This window comes from Scylla paramamosain, chromosome 7 (genome assembly GCF_035594125.1).
Source record: "Scylla paramamosain isolate STU-SP2022 chromosome 7, ASM3559412v1, whole genome shotgun sequence".
In the NCBI taxonomy this organism is placed as follows: domain Eukaryota; kingdom Metazoa; phylum Arthropoda; class Malacostraca; order Decapoda; family Portunidae; genus Scylla; species Scylla paramamosain.
In genome coordinates this window covers 18,882,232-18,899,756 of record NC_087157.1, presented here as the reverse complement: position 1 = coordinate 18,899,756, position 17,525 = coordinate 18,882,232, and the positions used below count along the sequence as shown (strand labels likewise).

The window sequence follows — 17,525 nt, the reverse complement described above, 5'->3', positions numbered from 1 at the left end:
AGTGCACTCTTATAGGAGTCGCATGGTAGCCGGAGCCTGATTGACTGATGCCTCTCTTGAAAGCGCCAGGCACAGTATAGAGAACCCAGCAAGCCCACTTTTGTTACACTTTTTTTTTTTTCAATTTTCCGCGCATGACGTCACGTTGTCGGAGATCAGGACTGCCAGATTTGCCTTTTTTAGGCCAAAACACAATTTTTGGCTTTTTCTTGCATTTGGTCTAAGGATATCTAGTTTGCCATGAATTACATTATTATTATTATTATTTTTTTTTAATATGTTGCTTATATATGCTCTATTTGGCCATAAGTTTATTTAATATGGTAAGTTTGTTCACCGCCACCTAAGACAAAACTTTTTTTTTCAAGTTGTCGAGTGCACGTATGTTTTCCTTTATTTTCCTTCTGTTACCATGGTTATCCTTGCAGTTTTTCCCATTTTCTCTTATTGCTATTGAATAACAATAAGGGAAAATTGGACAAATCAACTGGGTGATGATGCTGATGACGCGCGAGTCCACGGCTGAACTCTGGCGTGTTTTTTTTTTTTTTTTTTTTTTTTTTTTTTTTTTTTTTTTTTTTTTTAAGCGGCTGATGTAATTTAAGGCTTCCTATCAACAGCTACCTGTGTTCATGAACAAGCCAGGAGTACGTTGATAGGGTGCTGTCTATGGTAGTACCGTATATTTTGTTATGATGAGTCATTGGTAAACTCGTTTTCCATCCCCCAAAAGCGATCGTTCTGGTTGTTTATATTTATGTCGAGTGGGAAAGAAAAATGTCTAGAGCAGTGTCATTGAACTGTAGGCCCGCGCGCCAGTTGATTTAGTGTGGCCCGCGTGCACTCATTGATTAATTTTATATGTGAAAAAAAATACTTAAATGATATTCAGCAAAGGTCAAGTGTGTGGAATAATAACGATTAGCTTGTTATGACATTGCTGCTACAATAACATAATGCCTGCAGAGCGAAAGTCCTTCCCCATGGTTATGAAGTAGGGACGTAGGTATATGGTACACGTCATGAACACGGCCACTTCTTTGTGCCAAGAACGTTTTCATAATGTGTTGTTAGTATTTTTGCATTCACTCCTGAACCCACCAATCTCAGTTAGTGTACATTGGATTGGGGTCAGGTTTCAGATGAGGCGTCGGGAGCAGTATGGCCTTAGGCCTAGTTGCCTAGCACATACCGTTACAAGTAACTCTCTTCCACTGTCGGTATTCTCACACTGGAATTGAATTCTTTGAATTCGTTTCCGTTTTTTGGCCCAGGCGAAGGACTGACGAAGTACGCGGCACTTGTATACACAGATCGCCACTCCAGTAGTCCGCTCTAGCCCAGTGCTCAGTACACATCGTGTAATATTTGGTAAATTCTAAAGTGGAATAATATCAACTTTGGGTTTTTTTACTGCATGTTTTTTTGCATGTGCTGCAGGATGGACAGGTGTAATGGTGTGTTGTTATTGTTGTTGTTGTCGGTGGTGGTGGTGGTGGTGCAGCACAGGGGAGGGTTCCAGAAGGCTGCTCCATAACCAAGGAATTCCTGCCTCTGTAAAGTTCTCTGATCTTACCTACTGCTATTTGTACTCCACGACATACTCCCACAAGTCAACAGTTGTCTAATTATCACTGTGGGATGAACGTTCACATTAGAATGAGCAGCAGTTTTTCTTATTGAACTTTTGGTGCTGCATGAACACAGGAAGGGAAATGATGTGTTCAAATATATCTTGTTTACCGTTGGGGTTTCATGGCGTAGTGACAGTCTTGGGAACCCAGTGTGTGTGGGATGCCAGCGGTCATATCCCATACAAAATACAATAAATAAATAACGTCATGAAAATAATTGACATCATAATTCTTTAATACATACTGGCGTGAACATAAGGTGGTTAAATAGAGCAACTTTACAAAAAAGATGGGGAAGATGGGGAAATAGACCAACTTTAAAAAAAAGAAAAAGGGCCCTCGTGGCCCAGTGGGTAGAGTGATGCACTTTGAGTTTGGCGTGAGGGAAGTGAGGGGCGCGTAGGTTCGAACCCCCCTCTCGGAACTCACAAAAACCTTGAAAGAGCATCCCTCCATCACCATGTGTGATGGAACTGCCCACGGGGAGGAGGGGAGGTGAGTGCGCAGCACCTCCCTACCCCTCCCCAGGGGAGGAAGGCACCGCCTTACCGGCCCCCGGGAGAGCAAGGGAGGTGAGTGCACAGCGCTTCCCTTCTCTCCCCTACCTAACCCTGGCAAGTCTACGGACTACCAGGCAAAAAATAATAAAAACAAAAAAAAATAAAAAAAACAAAAAAGAAAAATAAATAAATAAAGGTAAGTGCATAGCACTTCTCTTCTCTTAACCTAACAGAATAAGAAATATAAAGGTGAGTGCATAGCACTTCCCTTCTCTTCCAACCTACCAGGCAAAAGATAGAAAAAAAAATAGATAAAGAATTAAGGCGAGTGCATAGCACTTCCCTTGTCTCCGGCAAAAGATAGAAAAGAAAAAATAAAGAATTAAGTTGAGTGCATAGCACTTCCCTTGTCTCCTAACCTACCACGCAAAAAAAAATAAATAAAATAAAATAAAATAAATAAATAAATAAAGATAAATAAATAAATAAATAAAAATAAATAAAAACCTCCTTACCACCTCGGACCTCGGGAGAGCAATGGAGGTGAGTGCACAGCACTTCCCTTCTCTCCCCAAGTCTACGGACTGCCAGACCAAAAATAATAAAATATATATAGGTATAAAAAATAATAAAAGTAATAAAAAAAAGATAAATGAAAAAATAAGTAAATAAAACAAAAACAATAAAACTCCTACTCCCAACTGACTGAGTCTGGCAATCAACAATACCCAACTACTCCCAACAATACCAACTGACTGACCCTGACAACCCCAAAGACCACCACCCCACCTGGGAAGCACGGGAGGTGAGTGTGCAGCACCTCCCTACCCTTCCCAGTCTCCCAGTTTGACTTTGACCACCAATCTGACTCATCCTACCAACTCCAAAGAGCAACTCCAACTGTACAGACCACCACCACCACCACCCTTCTGATCTCGGCAAGGTGAGTGCGTAGCACTTCCCTGGACTGACCCTGACTGACTGACCCTGGCAACTCCAAAAACAACCAACCTGACTGACTTACAGATAAGTAATCACCTAACTGACTGGCCCTGGGGAGCATGGGAGGTGAGTGTGCAGCACCTCCCTACACTTCCCAGTCTCCCAGGCTGTGTTTAGAGATATCGCAATTTTTCACACTTGAGAGTATATTTCACTCTTATAATGAACGTACAAACTACAGCAGGAAACCAAAATAATGCCAAAAATGGAAGCATGGATTAAAGGATGCCAAATGTATAAAGACATTAATAGTTTTAAATACCGAAGGAAAGACGGTAATTGTATTTCTTGCTACACATTTATATTTAACAAGTGAAGACAGACGTAGGTTGAAAACCAGCCCGGGAAGGAATGTCTGGCGCGTGGCGCTCCTCAAGGCGTCTTGCCTCGCCGGCACAACAATACATAAAGGACTGAGATGTGAATTAACACTGAAAGAACACTGGCCGGTGAGGTGCTCCTGCAGGGGCGAGGTGGACAGGTGTTTGTCCAGGATGCCTCGTGTTACTTCTCACCGCGTGTTTTTATCTGTTGGAGATTATTACACTTAAAATGCTGCTTTTGCTGCTGCTGCTGCTGCTGGTGCTGCTGAAGCTGGTGCTGCTGCTGCTGTTGTCCTCGCTGTTCTTGCTGCTCTTGTTGGTATTGCTGCTTTTACTTCCTTCAACAATAACTACCAGAACAACTTCTTCTGCTGCTGCTGCTGCTGCTGCTACTACTACTACTACTACTACTACTACTACTACTACTACTACTACTACTACTACTACTGCTGCTGCTGCTGCTGCTGCTGCTGCTGCTGCTGCTGCTGCCGCTGCCACTGCCGTTGTTGCTGTTGCTAATGTTGTTGTTGCTGCTGCTGTTACTGCTGCTGCTGCTGCAGTTGCTGCTGCCGGTGCTACTGCTGGTGCTGCTGCGGCTTCTGCTGTTGTTGCTGCTGCTGCTGCTGCTGCTGCTGCTGGTGCTAAACTTTACAAAAGTCACCACTGCTGTTTTTGCCATCGTTCGTGCTGTGCCTCTAATCGTCGTCGTCCTCGTTCTCATCGTCGTCGTCGTAACAGTAGCATCGCCTGTCAGAGTAAAAAGACTATATATATATATATATATATATATATATATATATATATATATATATATATATATATATATATATATATATATATATATATATATATATATATATATATATATATATATATATATATATATATATTCAACGGTATTCCAGAATGCTCAAGCCTATAGTTTATAGACATAAGAGAGAGAGAGAGAGAGAGAGAGAGAGAGGGAGAGAGACAGAGAGAGAGGGAGAGAGACAGAGAGAGAGGGAGAGAGACAGAGAGAGAGGGAGAGAGACAGAGAGAGAGAGAGAGAGAGAGAGAGAGAGAGAGAGAGAGAGAGAGAGAGAGAGAGAGAGAGAGAGAGAGAGAGAGAGCACTGCTAATAATTAGTTGGGTAACGCACAACATGCCTGGCGTCAGCGGGGATCAGGTGCCAGAACAGGAGAGAGTGGGAGGCTGGGAGTAGTTTCCTTTGCAAGAAGACATTCTGATACACGTAATGAATTGCAGGTTTAGGTACATATAGAAAATGCAGTCGTTATCTCCTCGTTATCTCTACTTTGCCGTGGAAATTTCTCTCTCTCTCTCTCTCTCTCTCTCTCTCTCTCTCTCTCTCTCTCTCTCTCTCTCTCTCTCTGTCTCTGTCTCTCTCTCTCTCTCTCTCTCTCTCTCTCTCTCTCTCTCTCTCTCTCTCTCTCTCTCTCTCTCTCTCTCTCTCTCTCTCTCTCTCTCTCTCTCTGTACCTGCCTTGGACAGTAAGCAATTAGTTGTTCTAGTGGCGGTGCTCCTGAAATAGAAATACTGAAAAGCATACTCCATCTTTTAATACCCAATTAGCGTGGCTTCCTGATGGGAGGTACGGTAGAGCACGCTTTCGTTTGTAAGCCAAGGGAAAGTAAGCGTCTTTCCTCCTCAGACCCTCACTAGCGCCAGGATTAGCTGTGTGCCGGGGAGTGCTGGTGAGCCGTGAGTAATGTTCACTCTTAGATACACGTGCAATGTAATGTATCTCCCTGTCATTATTTTTGTTTATTATTTATTATTATTTATTATGTTTATTATATTGATACTTGTTTTTGTCTTTTTCCTTCCTTCCTTCCTTCCTTCCTTCCTTCCTTCCTTCCTTCCTTCCTTCCTTCCTTCCTTCCTTCCTTCCTACCTCCCTGAGTGCCTGCCTGTCTGCCTTCCGTCACCCTTATATTCCTGTTTTTCATTTTATCCTTCCTTCTCTCTGATATATATATATATATATATATATATATATATATATATATATATATATATATATATATATATATATATATATATATATATATATATATCTCTCTCTCTCTCTCTCTCTCTCTCTCTCTCTCTCTCTCTCTCTCTCTCTCTCTCTCTCTCTCTCTCTCTCTCTCTCTCTCGGGAGTTCGTTGATGAATTGCCATGTTCTCATGACTCTCTACCAGTATTTGTTGGTGTTTCATCTTTTTCTATCCTGCATGAGTCTGCTCCCGGGAATTAGGTATGGTAGTTGTACGGTGATAAATAATATTTCAGTGCGATCTTTGCAATGTGTTCCTATATCTATGAAAGCTTTCGTTACTGTGGAGTGTGGCTCGAATATTATTATTGTTTTTTTTAATATAAATATTTTCGTTATATTTGTCCAGCACATTTTTGTTTATGCGATAAGAAAGAAAGTGACCATTTAAATCCCGAAGTTTAATTTCATTTGTATAAAGAAGTTTAAATTAGAGAGCGAAATGAAGAAGGACTCCTTAACGTGTGGGAAGTGCCTGCCAACCTACTATGGAGGGTGTGCTGCGTAAATCATGATTGTATAGGAGCGTGATGTAACCTGTTCACACTGATATCACTTACAGACAAGCCTTCAAGTACCTTGGTATTTCGTAGTAGTGGTTTAAATAATGTTTTGACTTGTTTAGATAAACATCAGAGAGAGAGAGAGAGAGAGAGAGAGAGAGAGAGAGAGAGAGAGAGAGAGAGAGAGAGAGAGAGAGAGAGAGAGAGAGAGAGAGAGGGGGGGCAGATAGGCAGGAAGGCAGACGGTCAAACAGACAGGCAGGGAGGCAAGCAAGCAAGCAAGCAAGCAAGCAAGCAAGCAAGCAAGCAAGGAGGCAGACAGACTAACGGGCGGGGAAAGAGGTGGATGGACATACAAAAAAGAAAGAAAGAAAGCAGGCAGACAGACAGGGTGACAGGGAAATAGTCAGGCTAACTTGAAGAGGATAGGCAGGCAAAGAAGCAGGCAGACAGGCAGGCAGGCAAAAATAGAAGGCAAGGAAGCAGACAGACAGACAGACAAATAGACAGAGGGACAGATGGATGTGCGGGCAGGCACAGACATGGACAAAGTAGTTTTAAATAGCGGCAGAAACTGGAATATTTCATTCCAATGAATATATTTGCACAATTTTTTTGTAAAATACTTTAATAAATAGTTTATCGTGCCCTGCAGTGAGTACTTAACCAAAAGTCTAACTGAATTAGTCAGTGGGATATTAATACAGCATAATGTTTGCACAATATAAACGTATGCCTCTTCCGTTACTCATATATTCTTTCGTGATAACAATTACTGTAAGCGAAGAAAATGCAAACATAGTGACCTAACTATATTTTTCTCTCATGGCCTCGTATTTACGGTATGCCATTTTTCGTGCACAATACGTAGTTGTCATTGATTTCCTAAAACTACTAAATATACCAGAAGACAGACCTACTGACCCATACTCGTAAATATTGTTCCACTCGTAATGTTACACCACACACACACACACACACACACACACACACACACACACACACACACACACACACACACACACACACACACACACACACACACACACACACACACACACACACACACACAGACACACACACACACACACACACACACAACATTAATACAAATAGATGCGCTGCAACAAAGCAACAGAGATTGGGATGCTCATTCTTACAGAGCATTATAGTGAACATGTGAGGCAGAGATAAACAGACAGACGCAGACAGACAGATTGATTTAAAACACTTAGTAACATGTACTTGTTATAAGCAATTCTAAGTGACCATTACTTTCCCGTTCATTCCCATTCATTGAAGCATTTCAGTGTTGAGACGCAAAGGTAGTGTAAGTGTTGAGGCAGCGGTGGTAGTGGCCCCTTCACCTCGCAGCGAGGCAGGAAGGGGAGGCGAGGGACACCAGCAGTGACTGGCCTGAAGGCGCCTTGCGTCCCGCCTCCTCTGTGCGACTCTCTCCCTTGATTGCCTTCATGCATCAATCGCAGCATGACTTGTGCTCCTCCTCTTCAGTCTCACTTAACTACCACCTTCATATTCTAGACACCGCTGAATGTTGGCAAGCTTTACATTTATTATTTTTGCTTCTTTTTATTTTCTTATTTGATCTTGTTATATATGTAATGGTGTTTGTTCGTTTTATTTTGTTGCAGCTGTTGTGCATATTTAACATTCTCAGCGTTTGAAGTGTGTTCTGTTTTCAGTGTTGTTTTCCATGTATCCATGTGTTCTTGCTTGGAGGAATTTGACACGTTTTATTTATGACATTTCGTGTTTTTGTTCAGTATTTATTCTTTCCTCTTTTGTTCATGTGTATGTTGTTAACTCATGCAGTAAATGATTTCTGGTGGTTCTGTTTATGATGCTTCATTTTTAGCTCTTTTTAGAATAGTGAAGCTGCATCACTTTTTTATGTGGATGTTTTGATATTTTCAGGAAAGGATGGCAGGTGGTGCCGCGGTGAACACTCCCAACACATGCAGGAGGAAAGTGAGTACCTGCTTCATTACATCATGTGCCCTCTATTTTGGAATTTTTTTTTAAATTTCAACGGAAACCTGTTGCCTGCCTTTCTCCTGTCAGCTTCCCACGAATCTGTGAAGGAAAGAAAGGATGTGCTTCCATGGTATCGTGTCAGTAGTGTTATCCATTGAAGGATTAGTTTAAACCTTTTTCCAATGCCTTGTTTTTGTCTCCCATGTTTCTGCCTTCCTTAGTCTATAATGTTCATTGCAACATCTTACAGGGAAAAAAGTCCTTTGAGGATTAACCGAGAATCTTTTTCAAAACTATAATTTTTGTATTTCAGTCTTCGTGTGCTTATTTTAATGAATGCATAGAGAAAAGAAGGATACGAAATCATATGTTTTCTATAATGGTGTCATCTTTTTGGTATAAATATTTACTTAGAGATTCAATTGAAACCTAACAATTAGCTGTCATTTTTGCGTTGGTTTTATATATATATATATATATATATATATATATATATATATATATATATATATATATATATATATATATATATATATATATATATATATATATATATATATATATATATATATATATATATATATATATATATATATATATATATATATATATATATATATATATATATTTTTTTTTTTGTATGTACGTATGTATGACCTAACTTGAGGTCTTTTTTAGGTAACAAATATCAGATCTTCTAGTTTGTATGTCTATTTATCCTTTAGTGTGTTTTACCGTTATGTAGATTAATAATATTTTGCACGTTATGATAAAGTGTCCTTGGAAAGTATTACTGTAACACATTTCATTTAGTGTGAATTTGGTTTCCACGTAAAAAAAAAAAAAACAACTCTCCTTCTATGGAGAAAAGATATTTATATTTTCTTAACCTAAGGTAACTTTTTAGCGTCATAACCTTTGTTGTAGCTTTATTCAAGTAAAATCAAAGAGAGGAAAGCTTGTATAGTTCTGTGAAGTGTTCTTATTTGTCTCTGTGTGTGTTGATTGTCGCCTTGAAAAGTCAAGGTGACGTGGGCCTTGATGACTAGAGCCGGCCCACACTATTTGTCTCCCTTTTTTTAGAGGCTCGTCGTTGTAGATTTCTGAAAATATTAGTTTTCCTCACGTTTTTATTTTCCTTGTCAGCGAATGAAAGATAATTTATGATTTTCTTAATCATTTAGTAACGTATTTAATATCTTTGGAGGGATCATTCCCGTAGCGGAGCGAGGGGGCTCTATTTTTGTTACCGCACATCTGTACACCCCACCGCTCCCGCCTGGCCCTGGAGGGCACAACGATGATTTGGCCAGGAGCACATTTTGATGTCCATCGTATATAAAAGTTTTGATTTCATTTTCGGAAACACTTCTTGGTAACTTTTGAAGTCGTATCTTTGTTATTTTATTTAATTTCTTCGTCAGACTCACCTTTTTTTGCTGTATTTTGCAAGTAGTTGTGAAATTGCCACCAGGGTCGCCTATCCTTATATGGCAAGCCATGACGGCCCCCCATTTCATGGGGGCCGTCATGGCTTGCCATATAAGGATAGGCGACCCTGGCGGCAATTACCCGGGAGTGGCGATCCATTTCAAGATAGAGACCCTGGCTGTAAATAGGGGTGTTGGGGGATGGGAGAGGGGAGGGGGGAGGGGGGAGGGGGGAGGATGGGGTTCCCGCCCCCACCCCCAGGAGCGACTCTGATGGCATGCCATATTGCGAGTGTGGACCTTATCAAGTTGCAATGGGGAAACCTGACAGCAATTTTCCGTAGACTTCAGTGGCAGTCCATGTCAGGATGGAGGCCCAGGCTGTAGATTAGTGGGGGTTGGGAAGGGGTGATTCATGACGACGACATCAGGGGGGTGGGGGGGGAGGGAGGGGGGAGGGACGCTGACGGCGACACTGACGGAGAAGAGGTGAGGGGGCGTGCGTCCTTATGCTTCGGCGACGATGGAATGACTAAATGAATCAATGATGGTGGGTGGAAAATAATTGAGTGAAAGGAGGGGGAGGGGGGAGGGTGTGGACTGGCGGCCAGACGTGGAAGTCGCCACACACACGCGTGGCTAGGGGACTGTGACGGCAATGCCGTGTAGGTCGCCCTTTCACGTCCCCCCCACCCCCAACCCACCCACCCAGGGGCGACTCTGACGGCAAGCCATATTGCGATGGTGATCCTGATAGCAATTTTCCATAGACCCATGCTTGGGAAGAGGGGGGTGATTCACGACGGCAAACACCAAGGGGGGGGAGGGGGAAGGGGGGGGAGCGGGACGGTGACGGCGACACTGACGGAGAGGTGGGGGGAGGCGTGCGTCCTTATCCTTCGGCGACGATGGAATGACTAAATGAATCCATGATGGTGGGTGGAAAATAATTGAGTGAAAAGGGGGTGGAGGGGGGGAGGGGAGGTGGGGGTGGGGGGGGACTGGCGGCCAGACGTGGCAGCCGCCCGCCACACACGCGTGATTAGGGGGACTCTGACGGCGCTTGCCATAGAAGTCGCCCTTTCCCTTTCATTCACGGAATCCTGGAGGGTGGGGTGACTGAGTGTTGCCATCACGCGTTCCCTCCGACATCTCAATACATCCCCTATGGTCAAGGTCGTCGCGACTGCCGCACGAGATCCCGTTACCTGTCCATCCTTTTTACCTGGAGAAAGCGTCTGTGACGGCCAGGGCGGAGCGGCGGCCTCTTCCACTTTCACCGACCACCAGCGGCGTGGGCTGACGTAATACTTATGCCGGATGGTCACCTTATTATTATTATTATTATTATTAATATTATTATTATTATTATTATTATTAGAAAGGTTATGCAGAGTCGATGGAACATTTTATTTTTATTAGGACAAATACAGCTCATTGCTTATTAGGGCAAATACATCTCTTTCATTCAAAACATTTGCGAATTGAAGGCGAAGAGATCATCGTCATCGCTGTCAATGACGGGCGTAGTTTTAATAACTCTAGGAACCAGCTTCTTACGAGGGGCGGCTGGAGCAACGGGGAGTTTTGGTGTGCTGTCGTCCTCTGGCGTGTTAGGGGGAATATTTTTTTTTTTTCTGTTTTCCTGCGACTTCTTCTTCGCCTCCTGACCCTCTTTGCCGCCTACTGTCGACTCATCTGACCGTTGCGGCTGTGCTTCGGTCGGAGGTGGCATCAGCGACTCCTGAGGTGGCGGAATCGACTGCGATGCCGGCTGCTGCTGTTGCGACTCCTGTCCTGATGGAGCGTCAGGAGGTGGGCTGGCCGGCAGTGGCGACATGTCGTCATCACTAAAGATCAATTTCTTCTTTGCAGGTTCTGACATTTTCTCCACATTGACATCCTCATGGTCAGCACGGCTTCGCTTACCCCCAGCATCGCCCAGATAGATATCAAAGCGGAAAGAGATGCGTTCTGTAACAGACAAAAAAAAAAAAAAAAAAAAAAAAAAAAAAAAAACGATGAGAACAATGGAAAAGTTTTTATTTCCCCTCCCACTCTCCCTCTTCTTATTCATTGGCAAAGAACGTTAATGTAATTTACAATGGTGAAGATGTCAGATGCCGTGCAAGGTAATGGCGTACTCACCCGCAGTTCTCAAGATGAAATGTTTGTTAGCTTGCTCCATTCTTGGAGATGAGGCTTCGACGTCCGACTGGGTTGAGAGGTGATGGCGAAGTGACGCTTATCCGTCAGCAATTACCCCATATTGACCCCCTTTCCCACCCCCACCCCACCCCCCAATCTACCTTATTACCGCTTTACAGATGTTACGACATCTCGCCCGGCTGCCGGCTGGGCAAAACGTAGGCATGCAATGCGGCATATTACGAAATATTACGTATGCCATATGAGTAATTTTTTTGTCATTATATAGATATTGATGCTTTTTGAAGGTGGCGTGAATAATGCACATTGCACGTTTTAATGTATGCCAACTCAGTAGAAGGCAAAAGAACATGCAATAAATGCCACACACGAGGGAATTCAACCCCTGAAGTCGATAATTTAATGTGCTAATTTTCATATGTGGACAAGTTTGCATAAAATGATGTAAGACAGCGGAATTGTATTTGGGATGCAAGTTATAGCTATCGTAATAGCCTATGGTCTGACTTTGAAAATTAAGATAAACAGTAATCCAGTGGCCCATGGTCTTTGAGTCACTCAATGTATTTAGAATGAAAACGCATGGCTTCACCTGTTTTCTGGCAAGATTTATCAGATCTGTCACATGGCGATGATCGTGACAGCCTAAAAAAATAAACTCGATCGCCCAAGATGCCTGCTAGACCGGCCTGTATTTCACGTGCATTCATGACGGCTTATGCGCGGACAATGCAGCGAACGTGACGATAATGATCAATTTCTATGACGCCAGTAGTGTCGGCGAAAAACATTATGACGCGGTTGTGATTACGTCCCTTGGCAAACGACAGATTAATTCTTAGATTTCCTGATTTATCCAGAGGGATGGCATTGTGCACGTCCTCCGTCACAAAGTTAAAGAAACATACTGTCCGACCTTTATTAAATGCATCAAATGTTAGGGAATTACGCGTGTCCAATCCTAGTGACTCAAGGGTCGTGTAAAACAATTTTGACGCGTGATGCGGGAAAGAGCTGCGAACGTTATAAATGGTCGCCCCGTTCACGGTGATATGTACATGTGACAGATCGGCGTGTTGAAAATATAAACCATTCTTATCAATTACGCCTTGTAAGCTGTCCATATCAACTATTGCCATGGTCAAATTTTGAGGTATGATTTGCGCGAAAGGTAATTCGGCAATCAAAGACGTTTGATTGGCGGCTAACACATACGTTTTATTGAGCGTTCTATTAAAAGTGTATTGCATTGGATTTCGAGTCAAGGAGTTATTTAACGATTCTAAGGCGGGCGGATGTGGCGTGACGCGGTCAACCCATAACTTAGCCATCTCGAGCTTAAATTTGAAACTGCTGGCATCTTGGTGTGAATTAAGAATCCATGTTTTGTTAGCCAATTCTAATCGAATTCTCACATCAACAGAGTCAAGCAGATAAGCGTCCAGACTTGATATATCCGAAAACAAAGGCGCAGTCATCGAAATGCCGTGCGTTTTACAATCTTTCATCATTTGTTTCTCGTCTTTATTCCCTCCCGTGAAATAGTCTTCATCAAATTTATTGATTATGCCTTTTGATCCATCATAATCGCGGTGGTAGAAGGCGACGCGACCGATAGAGTCAATTTTATCCTGAGGGATTGTTGTAATCATTTTAATGAAGGCGTGATAGTTGAACAAAGAGGATGACTCCACAAGCTGTTCGTTAAAATAACAAGCGCATGACTTAAACATCGTATTATTCAAACCATTACTAAAAACGACGTGATCGTCATCGTCTAGTGGCGCGCCGTCTGCCTTCGTCGCGCTAACTCGCAATTCTAGAGACAGCGTTGATAGATCCAAAAATTGCCCTGGAATACCAGGCAGTCTAAATTCAATGTAAGGATCGTTGATCCCCGCATGATTATTAGCATTTGCGTCTAAATTAACGGGTAATACGTCCAACTTTCCCCTCGCAGCGACTGACGATTCGATGGTATGCAAGCGATTCACCCGCGGAAAGTTCTCACTCACGGCCGTCAGATAATTGCTCAGGGGGGTGGAGGTCGCTCCACCCTGCACATCCGGACCGTAATGAGTCATCTTTGCGACTAAGCTAAATATTGAAGATATCTGCTTTATAGCAAGTCTTTCTTTTCAGTTGCCTGGTTGGTGGTTTTCTCTTTTTTTTTTTTTCCGACTCCAACTTTCCTCTTTTTCATTACTCGTCCGCCTCGAACTATCCTTTCCCCCACACCCTTCACGGCTGCAACACCTCTATTTCTTAATGATTCGCGAAGTCGCTTCCCTTCTAAAACATCTGTTAATAAACCTTTTCCCATTTGGAGCGCTTCGGGTGCTACAGTGCGCATGAGAAAGGGAATTGCTCTTTTAGCAAAGCCACTCAAAACGGAAAATAGACCGCCACCTCTTCTTGAATGGGGTGGAATAAAAACCCGGATGTCGTCTAAACCTCCACCTTTGCTTTGCGTAAAAAGCAAGTCGTATTCCGCTCGAGTGGGAGGTGTGAACGCTCTCGTCATGATGGTTGTCACGTCATGAATAAGACGTCGAGCATAATCACCAGCTATTTATTTCTGTCTGATATGCTGCTCCCGCCATGATCAAAATAAATAATAACGGTCACCCCAATTAAGGAATACATTTATACTCGATTTGTCAAACACACATCAACTTTATTTTAAAATTTACATGATATAGTTATTCAGACTTCCTCACCAGAATAGTTTCAACTCCAAAAGGTTGAAGTCGCTGCGCCAGCCCTTCCACCATAGGCAGGTAATTATTCTTCCACTCATCCTGGCAGCGACCTCTACATCCCAGTCCTTCCGGGATAATAATTTGCTCTACTTCAGCGTTCGCCATGGCTAGCAGGGCAATCTTTTTCAGGCAATTCTGGAAGTGTTGACGTCGATTCACGCTTGTATCCATCTTGAGTCCTTCCACGTAAGGCAAATCCTTCGACGTCGCGATTGCCTGTCGCGCCTTCTCGTTTCCCTCGACGGCCTCGCCCCAACCATACTGAGTCACGCAGGCCACCAGGTGAGGGAGATTTACGCTTCCTGTGGGAGGCGCGTGGATAATGATACGTCCTGGGTCATCTCTCGTGTCTGCCGTGGCCCGATGAAGCGAGTAGAGTCTCTTTCTAGCTGCATGTGTATTCTCGTATGGGTAAATCGTTTTGAGATCCCGCGCAATCCCACTCGGTTCGGTGGAGACGGCATTTACTGAATAAATGATATAACAGCGGCGGTCGCGGAAGATGCCATCGGTCAGCTTGCCCTCGACCACCTTCATCTTGACGAGTAATTGGAGGGCTGATCCACACGTTGAACCCTCTGTGAGGGGAGTGAGGGGGAAATGTGTCATCGCAGACCTTTATTCACACGTATTGGTCAATATTACACCTTCTGCGTAGTAGAATTTATTCATTCAAATTGACGCAGGTGTTATTTTTTTTTTCCTTTGTTGGTGGGAAGGGATGGAGGGCGGGGAACATATTATTTATTAGGGGATGTGGGTTAGGGGGGGGTGAACCTTTTTTTTGACCATAACCCTCATCAATTATCCATCCGTGGGCCTGCACCCCTGACGCGCCTAACACGTGCTCTCATGTATTATTGATGTACTTACTCGTTTACAGAGTAAGATGGGGAGCTTTCTCATTTAATATGCTTCCCAGATGTCACCGACCCCGCCACCTATCAGTTTACTTCGTTGAGTCGTATTTCTGATGGCATCCGCGGGGAGTTGCGCCATGCGAAGTAGCAGTGATAATAATGGACGCTTATCGGGTGAAAGTCTTTTCGCGGCCCCCTTTTCGTGACCGAGTACTCGTATGAGATCAAACACGCTTATGCCAGAAAATGGTGGAAGTAAGTTACCGCGCTCATCCCATGAAATCCCAGGTTTACCCTCCAATAATTTCAAGAGAGATAAACCATATTCTCTAAAGGAAGGAGGAACGGCAACTCGAATCAAATCATCCAAGGGTGGATTGACAGGTGCGCGTGGTGGTGGCGTCACGGTGGCGGCGTCGGGGAGGGCGGCGGCCGGTAGCGGTAGTGAAGTTTTTTTTTTTTTCTTGACTTGTTTTGACGTGAATCGGTGCTGAGTTGCGCTGTCGGTCGGTTTAAACTTACACCTCTCGGCAACTGAGACGGGAACTAAACAATATTCTTTCATCTCTGTAGTAAACTTGTTATTGCCGACACGGCTATCGGGAGTAACGCGGCCAATATGTTACCACCTCGTTTGGAGATTAGAATCGCTTTCTTCTTGTACACGGGCGTCTTCTTCAAGGCTACAGTGCGAATATCACTCTTGAATTTTTTCAGGCGGTTAATGATGGTATCGTCGTCCGTCAGGCGTCTCTTCAAAAAGTTGGCGAATATTTCCGAGATGCAATTGACTTCGCGCTTATTCAAACTTTGCAAGACCTGCTTCCGCAATTTAGGGGTGACGTGCGAGAGGAGAAAAACCAAATCCTTGTACTTCAATATCAATGGTTTTTCCTCATCCATATCTTATACTAAGTCGTCCGCATCTATCCAGCTGTCAAATTTATCTGGGTACCCACGCCAGTGGACGAAGTACTTTCTCTTACCTCGCTCGACCTTCGATCGTAATATATCGACCTGGTAATGTGAGGGAAGAGAGGACTTGATTAATTCTTCCCTGTAGAAAGCGCCGGTCACGTCCTCCCCCGCCAAATCCCTTATGAAATAAATAGGGATTTTATGTGAGTAATCCACACGACTTATCTTAAAAAGCTCCTCGGTATTGTTGACGGTATAACCCTTATTGAATTTAAATTGCGTTCGGGAAGCACGTTGCAAGCGTACAATGTCTCCCACGTCTAATTTATGACTGACAACTTTCTTTCCCCTTGGCCGATTTAAATACATTCGTTTAAATTGCTTCCTGACTTGTGACAGCTCGCGGAGGCGGTGAACCTGAGCCGGCGTTTGGTTGCCGCCCAAACCGCGGTGTGGGGTGTGATTGTACGTATTTATTAGGGTGGGCAAGACGTTAATATACGTCAGTGTGTTGTTCTGCGTGAGATATTTATATATTTTTGTCTTTATGGTTCGGATGACCCTTTCTGCCAAACTCGCCTTTGTTTCACGCGAGTAATTGGAATACAAGGTAATACCTTTCAAAGTTAGATATTTTTTCACTGCTTGATTATAAAATTCGGATCCCTGATCGGTAAAAAGACGCGACACGCCTGTAAAACTCCCCGACTCTAGAACTTTTTTCAGCGCTTGCAGGCTACTGTGTCCGGATTTACTTGTCAGCGTTGCCACTTTCAAGTATCTGCTGAAAACGTCCAGGCAAAACATGATGTATCGGACGCCGCCATTGTGTCTGTGCAGCCTCGCAAAATCGGCCAAATCGCAAGTTAAAATGACGGACGGTTTAGGAGCGAGAATTTTTCGTCGCGGAAAACGTTTCAGTGTCGGCTTGTGAAGCGTATAAGTGCGGTTGCCCTGCAGAAATGCCCTCACATCGCGGAGTGTTAGATTCTTATCCCTTTTCTTCCCCTCTCTGTAGAGTGCTTGCACACCTCCTAAAGCCGCAGGATTCGTCATATCCCGGTAAAGTTCGTCCAAAACGGCGTTCATAGCAGATAGACTTTCTCACAGGGTGACTCATCCACAATATTCGTGCGCAGTTGAATTTCTTCGGGTGCGTTCGGGGATAAATCACACAACAAATAACCGTGATCTCGTCTAAGCACGACATTTTTATAAATTTCCACAAAGTGTTTGGCGCGCTCCCTTCCATAAAGTTGCCTGCCCAGACATTCAATTTGATATATATCTCTGTTTTTCATAAGAATGTAATGTGAGGCATTTAAAGTTATCGTTCTAGCATACTTTCCGGGGAAAAAGACATTCTGTGCTATCATTATAACTGACAA

At 43.4% G+C, this 17,525-nt stretch overlaps 2 protein-coding genes across 12 annotated transcripts in view; one reads left to right on the top strand and one right to left on the bottom strand.

Annotated features, from left to right (window-relative positions):
• The window catches only part of LOC135102177 (multiple epidermal growth factor-like domains protein 6), a 193,586-nt gene that overhangs the window by 64,365 nt on the left and 111,696 nt on the right, over positions 1-17,525 (top strand). For 9 of the 11 annotated variants that reach the window (XM_064006984.1, XM_064006981.1, XM_064006982.1 and 6 more), the window contains one exon: positions 7,939-7,992. The exons of the other annotated variants lie outside the window; for them this stretch is intronic. In XM_064006984.1, coding sequence (XP_063863054.1) covers positions 7,939-7,992 — 54 coding nt within the window. The remainder of the gene's footprint in view (positions 1-7,938; positions 7,993-17,525) is intronic. 11 annotated transcript variants of the gene reach the window in all.
• LOC135102174 (uncharacterized) lies at positions 10,398-11,724 on the bottom strand. The gene is made up of 2 exons (XM_064006971.1): positions 11,577-11,724; positions 10,398-11,402 (listed from the first exon to the last, which is right to left on the bottom strand). The coding sequence occupies exons 1-2, from the start codon at positions 11,614-11,616 to the stop codon at positions 10,897-10,899; spliced, it is 546 nt and encodes a 181-aa protein (XP_063863041.1). The 5' UTR covers positions 11,617-11,724; the 3' UTR covers positions 10,398-10,896.

Bases quoted from the DNA above. Each gene is read 5' to 3' on its own strand.
- LOC135102174 (XM_064006971.1), bottom strand. From the start codon at position 11,616: ATGGAGCAAGCTAACAAACATTTCATCTTGAGAACTGCGG. The intron at 11,403-11,576 runs GTGAGTACGCCA...TGTCTGTTACAG, and splicing joins TTTCATCTTGAGAACTGCGG to AACGCATCTCTTTCCGCTTT.